This window comes from Camelina sativa, chromosome 15, assembly GCF_000633955.1.
Source record: "Camelina sativa cultivar DH55 chromosome 15, Cs, whole genome shotgun sequence".
Lineage (NCBI taxonomy): Eukaryota > Viridiplantae > Streptophyta > Magnoliopsida > Brassicales > Brassicaceae > Camelina > Camelina sativa.
Genome location: NC_025699.1, coordinates 7,949,224 through 7,965,379, shown reverse-complemented (window position 1 = coordinate 7,965,379; position 16,156 = coordinate 7,949,224). Strand labels below are relative to the sequence as shown.

General features: G+C 32.0%; 2 protein-coding genes across 3 annotated transcripts; both read right to left on the bottom strand.

Annotated features, from left to right (window-relative positions):
* Positions 8,721 to 9,612, bottom strand: LOC104745963. Its single transcript, XM_010467353.2, has one exon. The coding sequence runs from the start codon at positions 9,471 to 9,473 to the stop codon at positions 8,844 to 8,846; it is 630 nt and encodes a 209-aa protein (XP_010465655.1). The 5' UTR covers positions 9,474 to 9,612; the 3' UTR covers positions 8,721 to 8,843.
* LOC104745962 (cell division cycle protein 27 homolog A-like) lies at positions 10,098 to 15,265 on the bottom strand. 2 transcript variants are annotated; one of them, XM_010467352.2, is made up of 16 exons: positions 14,995 to 15,265; positions 14,542 to 14,614; positions 14,334 to 14,443; positions 14,134 to 14,180; positions 13,751 to 13,848; positions 13,342 to 13,631; positions 13,057 to 13,176; positions 12,671 to 12,848; positions 12,265 to 12,443; positions 12,085 to 12,150; positions 11,825 to 11,944; positions 11,554 to 11,630; positions 11,244 to 11,363; positions 10,929 to 11,148; positions 10,504 to 10,785; positions 10,098 to 10,334 (listed from the first exon to the last, which is right to left on the bottom strand). In XM_010467352.2, the coding sequence occupies exons 1-16, from the start codon at positions 15,097 to 15,099 to the stop codon at positions 10,278 to 10,280; spliced, it is 2,142 nt and encodes a 713-aa protein (XP_010465654.1). In that variant the 5' UTR covers positions 15,100 to 15,265; the 3' UTR covers positions 10,098 to 10,277. The 2 variants fall into 2 exon arrangements, with proteins under 2 accessions (XP_010465654.1, XP_019092572.1); XM_019237027.1 differs by having other exon boundaries at positions 10,504 to 10,782.

Here is a 16,156-nt window from a genome sequence, read left to right as displayed (position 1 = left end):
CTGTGGTATAATACGGATTAAGTTATGTGATAAAAATTTAATTTTTGTTTGTTAATTTTATTTGATTTGTTTATTGTTTAAAATTATATATATTGTATTTTGATTGTTAATTCCATGACTTAACCTATAGTATATCACATGTTAATTTTAGGACCAAATATGTAACGTATGTTTGTCAAAATCATCATGACGGAGAAAGCCTACCAAACAATATTATTCCGAACTTAAATTTAATCTGAAAATTCATATTTTTGAAATTTTAACCCGTGCTCTAGCAAGAAATCATATTTTTGAAAATTTCTTCATATTATAGTGACATGTTATTGATACGTGTTATAACAAATCAAATTAGAGTGTTTATAATTTTTAACTTTTTGATCTATTATATATTTATGATATTCTTAAGAATATTTAAAGATTCCAAATTAAAGGTTTATTATAGTATATAAAACAATACAATTCAACAAAAAAATATATGAAATGAATTTAAATATTCAAAAAATATTATTTCTTATAATTTTTTAAAAATTCTACTAATTTACCTACGTAAATCGTATAAACTTTAGAGCGTTACCTTACGATTTACTCATCAAATAAGAAAGTCAAATTACATTGCAAGCGCTATACATATAATAATTTGAATGGCAAAATAACGTTTCGAGCCAAAAAAAAATCAATTACTACTAACCTTGGCAAGCTAATAGAATACTAAATACTAATTACCAACTATTGATTTACCGCTTACCACCATTTGGTTTGTGTGACCTTTCGTGTTTCGCCTTCTCTTCTTTCGTAACTTCTAGATATATCATGTGTGTTAATTTTTTTTTTATGTCATGTATTTTGCAAATCCCAAGGATACTACTGATAAACGTTTGTCAAAAAAAAAAAAAGGATACTACTGATAAACGTTTGTCAAAAAAAAAAAAAGGATACTACTGATAAACTGATCCGGACATGTTGATCAATCAAAACTAATTGTATATATATGTGTCTACATATTACAGTATTTCTTTTTCTTTAAACACTAGTAGATTGACTTTGGTTTCGATTCTTTCCTTCAATAAATGATACTTATTGATATTAGATTTTGAACGTTAGAGTATCATTGATGATATAATTTTATATTAGTTGGAATGATGGATTTGCACCCACCATTCACCAACTTCAGTCTGTGCAACGTGTTTCGCGTCGAACACAATAAACCAAACTTGTCAGTCTCAAAGGTCAAAAGAGTTTGAAATTAGTGTCTATGTGGCCTCGACCGTTCACGGACATAACACCAACATTAACTACTTTTACTTCAGTTTTTTATTTTCACTTAAAATCATTATGTCACAGATTCGTCATCTGGACGCTTAAGTTTGAATAAATTTGTTTCTTTATTTCCTACACACAGGAGTTTTAATTAACTTACCAAGTTTTAATTTTGATGCTTAAGCCGGGTCAAAGAAATACGATTATGAGGCCCAAATAATATATAGAGGCTTGTTTGAGCCTCAGTGGCCGTTTATATTCGTCGAAATTGAAGACAAAAAAACAAAAAAAAAACGTCTTAATTATATAAACACCAGAATCTATACTAGTATTTTTGCAGCAGTTTTTGCTCAAAAATATTAATAAAGAAAGTTTTAGCAATTAATGCTACTAATGCAATTAATTCTGTCGACCTCTAGCAATTTTATATAGATCTCTTAGTATTTTATGGGCCTCTTGATAATTCATAATTTAAGGGCTTCCGTTTATTTAGGCTGTAAACAAAATGATGTCCAAAATTTCATAGGACCCGCGAAAATATACTCTTTTGCTAATAAGCTAGAAAAATATTTGAACTATCATTGACCAAAATAATTCTCAAATTTGAGTTCATTTTGCTTAAATACATTCATTTGTTCGATAATTCTAAAGAGTTGTGTGAGAAGCATCATTTAAAAAATCCTACTATATTAATTGAGAAGTACAAATATGAAATTAACATTATAAGTGTAAAAAATTACAATGAAATGCCATTAGAAATAGTACAAACAAGGATAGAATCATTAAAGATACTAAACACAATTACTGATCTAATTAAAATATTAATTGGCGTAAAACTAAAAATTAGTGCAACTAAATAATCGATATACTTGCACATAAAATAAGACATCATTATAGCTTCCCTCTCACACTCCTTCTCTCCCATTTTCATCGAAGGTGGAAAAAACAATAAGATGAAAAGCTCCATTAATGATATAATCTATAGTAATTATGTTTCGATATTATCATTAGAAAATTTTTTACAGAACTAACATATTTTATTATTGCTAAAAAAGGTTATGAGATATCCACTTAAACAAGCATAATCATTAACGACGTACCCGTCCGGTGAATAGAAGCAAAATACGGGACGATGATTTATCAGACTATTCAAGTGGTAGATATAATTTTTAAAGAACTTCACTTATTTAATTATTTATAAATGAATCACTCTGTTCAAAGTGTAGATGATTCAGAAAGTTATGGTGAGCAAGTTTTCGGTTATAGTAGTTAAGAAAAATGATCTAAAACAACATTATATAAATTCTGTAAAAAATATTCTTAACATACAGATTTATTATATATAAGCAACAAAATTTATAATCACAAAAGATTATTAATAACATAACAACAACAAAAATTTACATCAAACAAAAAGTTCAGTCTGCGGTAAACCGCAGGTTAATACCTAGTTGCTTAATTAAAGAAACAAATATAAGACTCCTAAATAAGATTTAGATAAAATCAAAATATTAATTGAGAAGTACAAATATGAAATTAACATTATAAGTGTAAAAAATTACAATGAAATGCCATTAGAAATAGTACAAACAAGGATAGAATCATTAAAGATACTAAAGACAATTACTCATCTAATTAAAATATTAATTGGCGTAAAACTAAAAATTAGTGCAACTAAATAACCGATATACTTGCACCTAATATAAGACATCATTATAGCTTCCCTCTCACACTCTTTCTCTCCCATTTTCACGAAGGTGGAAAAAACAATAAGATGAAAAGCTCCATTAATGACATAATCTACAGTAATTATGTTTCGATATTATCATTAGAAATTTTTTTACAAAACTAACATATTTTATTATTGCTAAAAAAGGTTATGAGATATCCACTTAAACAAGCATAATCATTAACGACGTACCCGTCCGGTGAATAGAAGCAAAATACGGGACGATGATTTATCAGACTATTCAAGTGGTAGATATAATTTTTACAGAACTTCACTTATTTAATTAATTATAAATGAATCACTCTGTTCAAAGTGTAGATGATTTAGAAAGTTATGGTGAGCAAGTTTTCGGTTACAATAGTTAAGAAAAATGATCTAAAACAACATTATATAAATTCTGTAAAAAATATTCTTAACATACAAATTTATTATATATAAGCAAACAAAATTTATAATCACAAAAGATTATTAATAACATAACAACAACAAAAATTTACATCAAATAAAAAGTTCAGTCTGCGGTAAACCGCAGGTTAATACCTAGTTGCTTAATTAAAGAAACAAATATAAGACTCCTAAATAAGATTTAGATAAAATCAAAATATTAATTGAGAAGTACATATATGAAATTAACATTATAAGTGTAAAAAATTACAATGAAATGCCATTAGAAATAGTACAAACAAGGATAGAATCATTAAAGATACTAAACATAATTATTGATCTAATTAAAATATTAATTGGCGTAAAACTAAAAATTAGTGCAACTAAATAACCGATATACTTGCACCTAAAATAAGACATCATTATAGCTTCCCTCTCACACTCTTTCTCTCCAATTTTCACGAAGGTGGAAAAAACAATAAGATGAAAAGCTCTATTAATGACATAATCTATAGTAATTATGTTTCGATATTATCATTAGAAATTTTTTTACAGAACTAACATATTTTATTATTGCTAAAAAAGATTATGAGATATCCACTTAAACAAGCATAATCATTAACGACGTACCCGTCCAGTGAATAGAAGCAAAATATGGGACGATGATTTATCAGACTATTCAAGTGGTAGATATAATTTTTACAGAACTTCACATATTTAACTAATTATAAATGAATCACTCTGTTCAAAGTGTAGATGATTCAGAAAGTTATGGTGAGCAAGTTTTCGGTTATAGTAGTTAAGAAAAATGATCTAAAACAACATTATATAAATTCTGTAAAAAATATTCTTAACATACAAATTTATTATATATAAGCAAACAGAATTAATAATCATAAAAAATTATTAATAACATAACAACAACAAAAATTTACATCAAATAAAAAATTCAGTCTGCGCTAAACCGCAGGTTAATACCTAGTTGCTTAATTAAAGAAACAAATATAAAACTCCTAAATAAGATTTAGATAAAATCAAAATATTTAGATAATTTTTTGTTGTTGTCATAAGCCTAATAGAATAAGTAATCGCTTAATTATATATATATGAGTATGTAATTAGAAAATTCACATATATATATATATAATTAAGAAAAATACTGCTTCAAAGGATTATAATTATTTTGGTGTTTATCTGCTTCAAGAAAAAAATAGTAAATGTGAAAAAGGTCAGACAAAAAAATATTACAAATAGTCAACCCATTCAAAACATTATGAAGATGCTTGAGTTAAGTCAAGTAATGCAGACTCACAAAACCGATATATCACTGCGATATGAGAATGTGTTATTAATACTAATTTATCCCTCAATGTATTATATATAGGGGCATTCTCAAAAATGCCCCTTTTTCTATACCTCTTTTTAAAAATACCCTTTCATGTTGACCATTTTTAAAACTACCCCTCTTTATATACAAAATGACCAAATTACCCTTTTTTGAGTGACAGCAAGAATGTACAGTCATCAAAATCAAAAATATTTTCCCGCCAAAAAAATTTCCCGCCAAAATCGAAAATTTTTCCTGAAAAAATAATTTTTTTCCCGCCAAAAAAAAATTTCCCGCCAAAATTGAAAATTTTTCCCGCCAAAAATATTGAAATTTATACCTTTTAAAAACATTATAAATGCTTTTAAAAAACTTTTAAAAGCGTTTACAAGGTTTTTAAACATATTGTAAACGCTATTAAAAACCTTGTAAATGCTTTTAAAAAGCTTTTAAAAGCGTTTACAAGGTTTTTAAACATATTGTAAACGCTATTAAAAACCTTGTAAATGCTTTTAAAAAGCTTTTAAAAGCGTTTACAAGGTGTTTAAAAATCTTTTTAAAAACCATAGGAAAACCTTTTAAAATCCTTTTAAAAACTTTTTAAAACCTTTTAAAAACTTTGTAAAAATCTTGTAAAAACGTTTACAAGTTGTTTAAAAAACCTTTTAAAACTCTTTAAAAAATCTTGTAAAAGCCTTTACAATGTGTTTATAAGGTTTTTATAAGGTAGAAACCTTATAAAACCGTTTAAAAACCTTGTAAAAATTTTTTGGTGGGAAAAATTTTGACGGGAAAATTTTTTTGTAAAAAATTTGTATCAAAATTTTTTTGAAAAAATTTTTTTTGGCGGGAAAATTTTTCGAAAATTTTTTGGCAGGAAAATATGTCGGAAATTTTTTGGCGGGAAAATTTTGTTTTTCTTTTTATTGAATAAAATAATTTTCATCTAAGGGTAAAATGGCCATTAAAAATTAAAAGAGGGCAAAAATAAAAATGGCCAGAAAAGAGGGTATTTTTGAAAAGGGGTATATCAAAAGGGGTATTTTTAACAAATTCTCTTATATATATATATATATATATATATGAAATCTCTACTTTTTCACATAGAATCTTTATATATATATATATATGAATTTTTTGATTATCAATTTGTTCCAGCTGGATATATTTACTATGCATACAGCCATTCACATATACAGAAATCCAAAGTGTTAATTTAACAGTTGATAAATTATGAGTTTAAGCCATTTGGAAAGATATCTTATACAAGTAAAGAATCTGAACATATTCTGAACATCTCTTCAAACTAACTATTGAGATATGGTTTGAAGATAATTCAAAACTCTTAGCTGTTGCTTACAGAGAATTAGATCATGACTATGGTTGGATTTTATTTTATTTATTTTTTGCTTAAAGAGATAGAGGTAATAAGATCTAGATAATACCAAAATATTTAGATAATATTTATATTGTTGTTTTATATATTGTTGTTCCACAAGATTTAGTGAAGAGATTTACTTTTGAGATAATTTCCAAATTTAACAAAGAGAAGTTAGTCTATATGCGTTTCTAAGTTCTAGCAATATTTGAATTGACCATTGTTAAGTCAACTCCACGGTTAATTAACATATTAAATGAAGGATTTGGCATTTGTTATCAAAATATTTTTATAAAAGTTATAAAAATTAAGATTTTTTTTAAAATAGTTTTTGTCTAGAATTTTTTCGTCTACCGATGATCAGTCCATAGATATTGCTGAGTTTATAATTATGGCGATATGAAAATTTGTATTTGTGAATAAAATGTATATATAGATTTTAAATTTTAAACGCAAAAGAAAATGAGAGACATTGTCTTTGCCGTTTTTGAATTTAGAATTTGTAAATTCTGTTTAAACCATCAAACTTTAGCACTATCGTACTAAAATGAAAAGTTAAAAAGTTTATTTCACATATTAAAGATACAAAAATATTAATAAAAAATAAAGACGTACGCCCTAATCCAATAGGAACATGCAAATCATTTGAAGCAAGACTTTACACATTACATATCTTCTTTTAAATCAAACCTAAAAGGGGAACCCATCTCACAAAAGCTTATGCCATCTAGATGTTCTTGAGTTCTTCGAGAAGACCTGATATAATTAATAATTGCATTAATCATATAAGTTTAAATAGATAAGCGATGTTAGCGCATTATCTCGTCGGTCACGTTACATGAGATCAAAAAATCAAATTTTGTTTGATGCATTTCGTTTTCTGATACGAATAATTCTAGTGGGAAGTATTATATTTAGGTTTGTACGTACATAAACACACGTTGCAAGAAAAAAAAATCATTTAGAATTATTTGGTAAATAACTTGTATACCATTTGGAATTACGTCATTACATTTGTCTTTCAAAACCTCAAAACAAACATATTTTACCAAAAATATCATCATATAACGGAAGCACTATACCCGCCAGTTTTAATTACGGATTAGCTAAACTAACAAAATTTAAGAGTTGTATCAATTGCCTATATGATTAATTATGTCTATCAAATCACTTTTATATATCGACTAAGGAAAGAACATGCAGAAATCTGCTTTCCATTTGGTTTTCCTTAACTTTCGAAATCAAAAGAGATTGAATTCCAATAGTCACTTTCACTCATAAAAAGAAGTTTTTATTTGACTCATTGGCTTTTGGTTGATTGTGGCAGAGTTTGTTGTTTTATGACTAAAAGAGTTCAAACTAGTGAAACACAAAGAAGAGAGTTTCATATAACAACTAACAAGTGGAGAAAAAGAAAACTAAAGCAAAAAAAAAATTGGAAAGAAGAGAAAAAGTGACTTTTTCTTTTCTTTTGCTTTTAAGGAAAGAGCCAAACAGCTCGCTCGCATTGGTCCTTGACGGCTTTTACGATGTACAACCGAGTTTTTTCTTCTTCTTTTCAGATAAAAGTTGTTGTCTTCTTCTTATATACATGCACGATTATATTATTGCTTACGAAGTATATTATATGCGTATCCCATTCAATTATTTAAGATAAGAGAAAAGACATTTTTATACTTGCATGTAATAATAATATATAATAGATATTGGTATTGATGGCTGCAAATTTCTAAGATGGGAAAGTACATTGATCGGGATTAGCTATAGCTAGCCTATAGAATGTTGACATGAGCATTGATGTTCGTCCTTACGTGGTTTGGTCTTTCAGTCCACATCATGAGACATGAGTTCATGACAATTATATTGCTCGAAGAAAGCATTGTTTTGGGGTCTTAGGATACTGTTTTTGGTGAAAGCTACATTTTTATCTTCGTGAATATAACTTAAAACTCTCAATAAACCTTATTAATGACCGAAATTTCTAAGATAAGACGCAACTCAACGGGAGGCCTATGACATGTACATGCATGTTCCTCTTATAAATCATTTCTCCGTAGTACTACTACTACTACTATTCATTTCCATGATCTCTCTCGAACACGTAATAGTTTGTACTCTCCGGCTATACCACCTCTTTTTTTGTTTCTGATTCAACCACAACAACTTTTAGTTGTGTCATATTCTAGAACTGCCTTGCCTACAGAACCAATTTATGCGATTGTTAACTATCAATGTTTCCAATTTTTCTTTAGTAACCATGCAAAACAAAAAACCGACTGATACTGCTTAATACCTTCAATATGGTTCGTATTGAAAAAGATGAAAACACAAGAAATCATAAACAAAGTAGTACATCTCATTCTCATGATTCAAAAAAAATGACAAAGAGTGGCTTTTTTTTCGGAGGAAATCAATTGTTTGTAACCAATATATTACACATGTTCCGAATAAATTTGAGGAAGATACACATGAGGATGAAATCAAGTAAACAAAATCGACGAAAAAATATGTTTTAATTTTGATTTTGTTTTTTTTTTTTCCAATTTCCTAAACTATGGAATGCATTTTTTTCTCAGCAATTTGCATTCAAATAAAATACTCTTTAACAATCCATTACATTTTCTGAATGAATGTAGAAAATGGTCACCCGAATAAATTTTATTCATGATGATCTGATTTTTTAATCAAGAAATGAGAAAATAATCCCCACCCTCCAACCAAGAATATTATTACAACTTCGGAACTAAATCAGCCAAAAAGAGAAAATATTAATTAGGTGAGAACTCAATCATCTTCTTCTGCTGATTCAAGTTCTTGTAAAACTTCTTTATAAACGCATCGGCTGCTTTGTCAACATGTCCGTTAGTCACGTCACCATCTTCCCGTAGCGGAAACGGTGAGTCCGTTACCCGTAAAGGCCTCACCGACGGACTACTCCGTCCAAACCCTGACAAGTAAGGAGATAACGCCGTCAAGGCCTCAATGGACAAAGCCCCCGGCGTGTTACTTCCCTGCTGGTCATGATCTCCCACGCCGTTCAGCAGCTCAAGGACGGCTCTGGAGGCGGAAGTGTCGTCGTCGAGGGTCGGTGGCGCATGGCCACAAGAGAAGAGGCTGTTGTGGTGATTCTTCTTCTTGAAAGCGGCAATGTTAAAGGGGAATGAGTAGTTAGGAGTGTCGCTGCAGCTAAACTCGTATTCTTTCCGCGGCAGGGCCGACGTGACGGTTGAGGCTGCTGGGACGCGGCGGCGGTTGTGGAACATGAGATTCTTACCTCGTTTGAGAGTAGCGTTAAAGTCAGCGAGGAGCTTTTGCTTAGAAATGCCTTTGTGTAACATGTACATGACAAAACGTACGATGTTCCATAGCTTCTTGCTTATTGGTATATTCTTCTCCATCTTTAGAATGATAGAGAGAGAAAGAATGAGATTATTGTATTTATTTTTTTTGGCTTTGATATTTGCTTATGGACTAAGGATCAGTGTGTGTGGGATTTATAAAGAAGAGAGAAAGAGGCAGACTTTTCAACAAAAGAAGTACTTAAACGTGGAACATTACGCCAACATTTTATTTATGTTGTTAATTAGCTTTAGGGGTTTAATAACCAATATAATGGAAAAAGGAAGAAGAAAATTTTGAATTCTTTTATCAACTTTAGTTGTACTTTAGATTGCACTATGTATTATAGCCATCTATATATGGATATTAGGTCGTGCTTTTCTATATAAAATAAATTGGCATACATACAAAATTTTAACTAGTGGGGGTGTTTTTATAAGATGACTTGGCTTTCTACTATGATATTGATGGTATATACGCCTTTACAACTAACATCTTTTTATTTTTGAAAAGGATTGAATAAAAACACTATATTACTGCCACTGTTGCTAAACCTTTTATACTTTCTACTTTGTCTTAAAAGTTTAAACCCTTCACCAGATAGTTACCATTGGTGCAATGAGTGCCACAAATATAGGCATAAGGAAGAAAAAAAAAAAATTTTATTGATAAAGATGTTCCAATAAAGAAATGCAAATTTCAACCCAACTCTATACAAATTTCTGTAGTTAAACCCTAAAATATTTAATCAGTTAGTGAAATTTGCAAAGTTTAGTTTTAGGATTAACCCTATCACAAGATGAGAAATATTATAGATGGCTTTGGGTTATACGGGTGTAGACATTTTTACCTGCACAATGAATCTACAAATTCTCATCCGTTGCCAACTCGTCTGGTATTACCAGCCTCTCCATGTAAGCCTGTAGGCACAGCGAAGATAATTCTATCAAACCAAAAACTTGAAAATTTTCAAAGGATTTATCTTGAAAAACATTATAACAATTTGATTAATAATCCATTATTCTCCTAAAGCTAAAATGTGACCATGATTGATGCTTGTGAAGCAAAAAAAGGTGAAGGAGTCTTAACCTTTATCTTGACAGCATCAGATGGAGAAGGGTTTAAATCCAAAGCAGTGCCGAAATGTAACACAGCTTTGTCATATAGCTTTAGTTGTTTGTATATATTGCCAAGCAACGCATGGACACTGCTCTCTTGAGGAGCACATTCTTTGAGCTCTTCTAAAACTTTCTGGGCTTTGTGATAATCACCGAGGCTGGCTAATATGTTAGCCTTGTAATACTTTGGGAGCGGATTCTTCGTATCAGTGAGTTTAGCCATCTCCATCATATTCAACGCCTCATCGTTCTTCTGCAAAATATTATCTCAACCTTAATAGATTTTTTCTGAACTATTATCTTTTCTGCCACGCTTAGTTTCACAGCTAAATCTGAACATCACAATATATGATATAAGTAAGACTTGATGGGGAAGAGCGTATATTAGGTACCAACCTTTGACTCATGCAAAGCAATTCCATAGTAACACATGATGACTGAAGATCTTGGATTTATTTTAAGAGCCAGTTGAAATTGGTGTTCCGCAAACTCGAATTTCTCCAGATGAAGGTAGGTCATTCCTAGACCGTACCAAGCATTGTAGTGTCTTGTATCAATGCTCAGGGCCCTCCGGTAGCATCTCTCTGCACCCTCAAAATCTTCCAATGCAGCAAACCTGTGAAGCCAAGGTGAGACCGTATGTTATTACTGTACATGCATGGTTATATGCAGAGTAAGACACGCAGAGAGACACATAGAAAAGAATTGTACTCGTGACCACAAAGGGTATGCGCATATGTGAATCTTTCATTCAGTTGGATAGCTCTCTGTAACATTTTGAGAGCAGAATCATGGTCCTTACGCAAACTGTAGCAGTTCCCAACAGCGCACCTGCAATTCACATTGTTACCAGTCATTACAGAAAAAAAAATCCAAGCAAAGAGAAACTATGCAGTTTCAGATTTTGAGATTTTGAGATAATATTATGCTAAAAACTGGTTTCTGTTTACGGGTTCTGGTTAAAGCCTATAGGTATTAAAGTCTTAACGCAGACATATGTGGTTGACTCTAAGAATGATACCAGGATTCTGGAGATAGGCGGTCAACTGAAATAAGCTCCTGAGCCAGATAGCCCAACCTCATCTCTTCTTTCAGGTGCTTCAAAAACAAAGACACGAAATCACTAAAAGTAAAACAATAACATAGAACTCCCTGCAAGTGGATCTCAAAATCAAGTTCTAAATGCTGACATCGCAACAGGTAATTCTCAGTCAACATCATGTTCAAGAGTTAGTTCGGGGACAGTTCATGATATATAGCAGGAAAATTTGTAAATATTGACAACATCTCACATAAAGAACCGTGGAGTACGTATCCATTCCTTCCAAAGCATAAGGATACTTTTGATGAGCAAGAGTAAAGGTAGAGTCAGCGTTGAAGTAGTCTTGTAGCTCAAAATATGCTTTTCCAACCTGTGTCAAAACGTTTCTCATTTTTTAGTTTCAGCGCCAACGAAAGGAAAATAGAAAGGGTCAATGAACTAATATGATCATTTAAGCTGGCTTCAATTTCCAATAAAACAGCGCTCAGGAAAAGCTACTCATATTATCACCTGGGAGAGAACCCAGTGTGTATTGTATTGTTTCAGAGATAGCTTTTGATATACCAACAAAGCTTCCTGCAGTAGTATCGAATTTTGTTATTTTGGCTTAGACATGGATAGTATAACTATTAGGCAGAGTATTACAGTTGAAGAATATGAACCCATACGCACATTGTCTTAATAAAGTACCTGACAGTTGTACATAAGTAAATGCCTGTGGCCATTTCCAAGAATTTTCAGAAGGTTTAGCACTTCCGAGATTCCAGATATGAGGCTGGAACTATCAGGGGAAGATTCACTAGGATTTTTATTTTCCTCATCATCAACAGAGCTTCCAATGTCACTTATAGACTGGCCTGACGTCGTCGCTGAATCATTTATGAAGAACGGTAGCCGGAACCGCCGGACACATATGGTCAAGTCTTATTGTCAATTTGTCATATAAAATACTTAAGCCACCTAAATACTTTTGCATCATTTATTCTAACTAGAGATCTAACTTTTTCCTCAAAAGAATTCAGAAACTATAAGCAGTTGATGCTCTGTAGCCCGGTTGGGAAGACATAAAATACAAAATATAAGAGGAAAACGTTACCTTCCTTGCTACTTTGGATTCGGCATTTTTCAACCATCGAGGAAAGAGAAGGTACACAGTTTGACTCGGAAGGTGAAAGATGTAACCGATATGAATCTTTACCATATGACTGCGACATAGGAATCTTTTTCTTTGCTGCTATTCTAGCACTACGGCGACGCCCAGACCCTTCTGTAGCCTTCAAGATAAATAAAGTAAAAGAAGACCAATAAATCAAGTAACTTTAGATGATCCAGCCATAGAGCTAGAAGATAGAAACAAGGCGGCGAAGCTCTATGTTAGGATATTTGCAATGCTAGATGATCACTGTTCGCATATGCAATAATGAGAAGACGCTTATGCAAAGAAAAATTGAAAGCACTTAGAGCTCATTGCAGATATAAAACCTCTGCTGACATTTCTTCACTAAATTTTATTCGGCGCCCTCCATGTACAGACATCAAAGATCCTTCCACTGCTGAACGAAGCATATTCTTATGAAGCAGAGGTGGTGGAGCATCCAATACCTAAACAATATAGATACTTAAAGATAAGGAGGCATCTTACAAACGTCTCATTACCTTATGAAAGGAATAGGTCATCAAGCAGATTACAGACATTCAACAACTACGATTTTAAGCTAGAAACAGTAACTAATACGTTCTCAATCTAGGTCGACTTAATTATATCACCTGTGAAATCACCGGAGAAGGTGTGTTCAAGTCCCATCCATTTGTATTAAGTTGCCTGTCAGTATCTGGCGGAATATCTGCTCCAAGCTGCCTAATTTTCAGATCTTGTTGGTTCTCTCCTGGAACATGTTCTGTTCGCCATAAACTTGTATCTCTTGAGGCCTTATCAAAATCTGTAAGCTGGTCTATGTTTGCTCCTTCTGAGAAGTTTATTCTTTGCGTGACAAAAGTTTCCTGAAGACGCTGGAAAGCATTATTTCCGAAAACTGTTGAGGCTTCTTCAGCGGCACCTGAAAAGGTAATCACAGAACGCCATTGCAAAGAAATAAATCTGTTGCCCCATATTTCCAGATGGAATAACCAAAACATAAACTGATAAATACATAACTCATACAGAGCTTTCACTTACCTAAACTACAAAGTTCTCTATATGCTTCCCAACACAATGGGTCAAATGACAATGCCATCCTAAACTGTTCTATTGAACTGTTCTTCCTCCCAGCATATCTGGAAGCATGAACCAGAGAGTAACACACGTCAGAAGCTAATACTATTAGCCTTAGCAAATCCATATAAACTGTCAATATTGCTGTTTTCTCTCTTTGGCATTCGGATTCTGAAGCATACTTAGACTAAAGATGAACTGCAGCATAGGAAAGTTGTTCCATTGCAGTAAAAGATGCAGTAAATTAATAAGCTTGTTACAGCATCAGTATACAAAAGACAGAGAAGTACTACATACGAGAGCCAAAAATATCTTATATAGAACTTGCAAAGCAAAAAAGCCGTCACCTATATACAAGACCAAGAAGATAATGCCCAGCTGCACCACCAGGAACCTGCATGTTACAAAAAAAGCAGAAGTCACTAGTCAGCAATTGCCAATTTTCACTCCCGAAAAGGACAATAACATCCTTGCCATTGGAATTTCAACAGATGTTTCTCAAAGTTAAGCTTGGAAAAGCAAAGTAAAAAAAAGCAATGCCATATACTTCATCAACATAATCTTCACTAGGCAACAACGCGGCTTCAGCCTCTCCAAAAAGATCCAACTTAAAGCATGAGAATGCAAATAAGTACCGAGACTGAGGCGTTTTCGAACCTTCAAATTTTCACAATGTAAAAAACAAGTTTAGTGTTTTCCCAACAGATGTAAACAATCAATATATGAGATGTTTAAATATAGAAGAATCCAAATACCTTTGAGGATATAATAAGCACTATAAGCTTGACTGTTACTCAAATAACACCTAGCTAACAATTGCAAGTTCACCTGCATAATGAAAAGTAGTTGCTCACCAGAATCACAGAACTAAGGAATGTGAAAAAAAAAAATCCAAGTCAAAACAAATCTCAAATTGGCTAATATCTCTACTAAAACATAAACCTAGAATTCCAGATACAAATACATAATTGAGAAATCGAAGAACAAAAATTCACAAAATCAAGCCAAATTGAAGAACTCATAATTCAGACCCTCTCGATTCCAACTGCATCGGGAGAGAAAAAAAAAAACCTAGAACTCGACACCGTCTAAATCGAGAAATGTCTACTCTGGGTCAGAGCTAGGTAGATCGGATCAGACCGGAAGAGTAAATGAAACAACAATGTGATGTGATCGAAGCTATACGATTGCGAAATTGGGATACATACCTCAGAGGGGAATTCAGCGAGGAGACGTTCGCAGAAGAAGATGGCATTGGTGAACATAAACTGGCTAAGATTTTTCTCGACACAATTCGCCAGTAGATTCTCCATTTTTTCTGATGAGACGAGACAATCGATATGTGATATGTATCCTCGGAGGCTGTGTAAATGTAAAATGTCTCTCGTCTAGCAAATCGCGCGCCGCTAAAGTTATTTCAAAAGCTTTTGACCTTTCTCACGCGATGAGCGTGTGCGTGTGCGTGTTTTTGTGAGTTGTGTGACCCAAAGTGCCCCTTCTGCTTTTTGGCGGACACCACACCACAAGACCACGTTTGGCGTTTTAAGAAATAAATCGCGTTTTTGTCTAGATTTGAACTTGCAGAAATGGAAATAATGAAATTCGGAAATCAGGGTAAAAGACACAAAGTGAAGTAGGATTTGAAAAAGAAAAAAAATAAAGATTTGAAAGCCCCAAATAAGTAAAAATTTCAGACAAAGACAATTTTGTACCGAACTAACAACGCAATTATATTTTATAAACCGTTAGAATCGAGCGAAAATTTTTGTTTTCACCCTTTAAACAACGATGTATTCTAGTTAAAAGATTTAGCTTCTCTAAAAAAAAATTTATGAAAGCAATCTCAAAATCTCTCTTTAATTAAGTCAAGGAGATATGCTGTCAAAAAAACAATTAAGTCAAGGGTAAGATGCATTCATGATATAAGAATGGACGATTATCTCTTGTGCCCTTTGACCAAAAGTCATATTCGCTGCTACCCTCCAATATTCTAAGTATCCTTTGACATTTTGTTGACCAATTTGTATCATTTTTGCCCCTGAAAAATAATAAATAAATTAAATAAAAAAGAAAAGAAAAAAACATGTGGAGCCCACCAACTCCAATCGGCCCGATCCCACCAGCATCCTCCCCTCCAATCGGGATTTTTCTCTTTTCACTCTCAACTGGACGTCCCTTTCTATTTCACTGGATTCAATTAGAGCTCTGATCCTATCCCAAAGCAGAAGATTGAAGCTAAAGATTAAAGTTGAGGTGGTTTGTTATCCTTTTTGTTTTCATTATACTCGTTTATAGTATATAAAAAGTTGTTGTTGTGTTGTTCGTCCTTAATATAACAAACAATTAGGGTATATTGTGTGGAGATTTAGG

What these genes read in the sequence shown, in the direction of transcription:
- LOC104745963 (XM_010467353.2), bottom strand. Translation starts at nt 9,473, where the DNA reads ATGGAGAAGAATATACCAATAAGCAAGAAGCTATGGAACATCGTACGT.
- LOC104745962 (XM_010467352.2), bottom strand. Translation starts at nt 15,099, where the DNA reads ATGGAGAATCTACTGGCGAATTGTGTCGAGAAAAATCTTAGCCAGTTT. An exon ending in TGCTTATTATATCCTCAAAG is followed by an intron (nt 14,444 to 14,541) that starts GTATTTGGATTC and finishes GAAAATTTGAAG; the next exon opens with GTTCGAAAACGCCTCAGTCT. An exon ending in TAGAGAACTTTGTAGTTTAG is followed by an intron (nt 13,632 to 13,750) that starts GTAAGTGAAAGC and finishes TTACCTTTTCAG; the next exon opens with GTGCCGCTGAAGAAGCCTCA.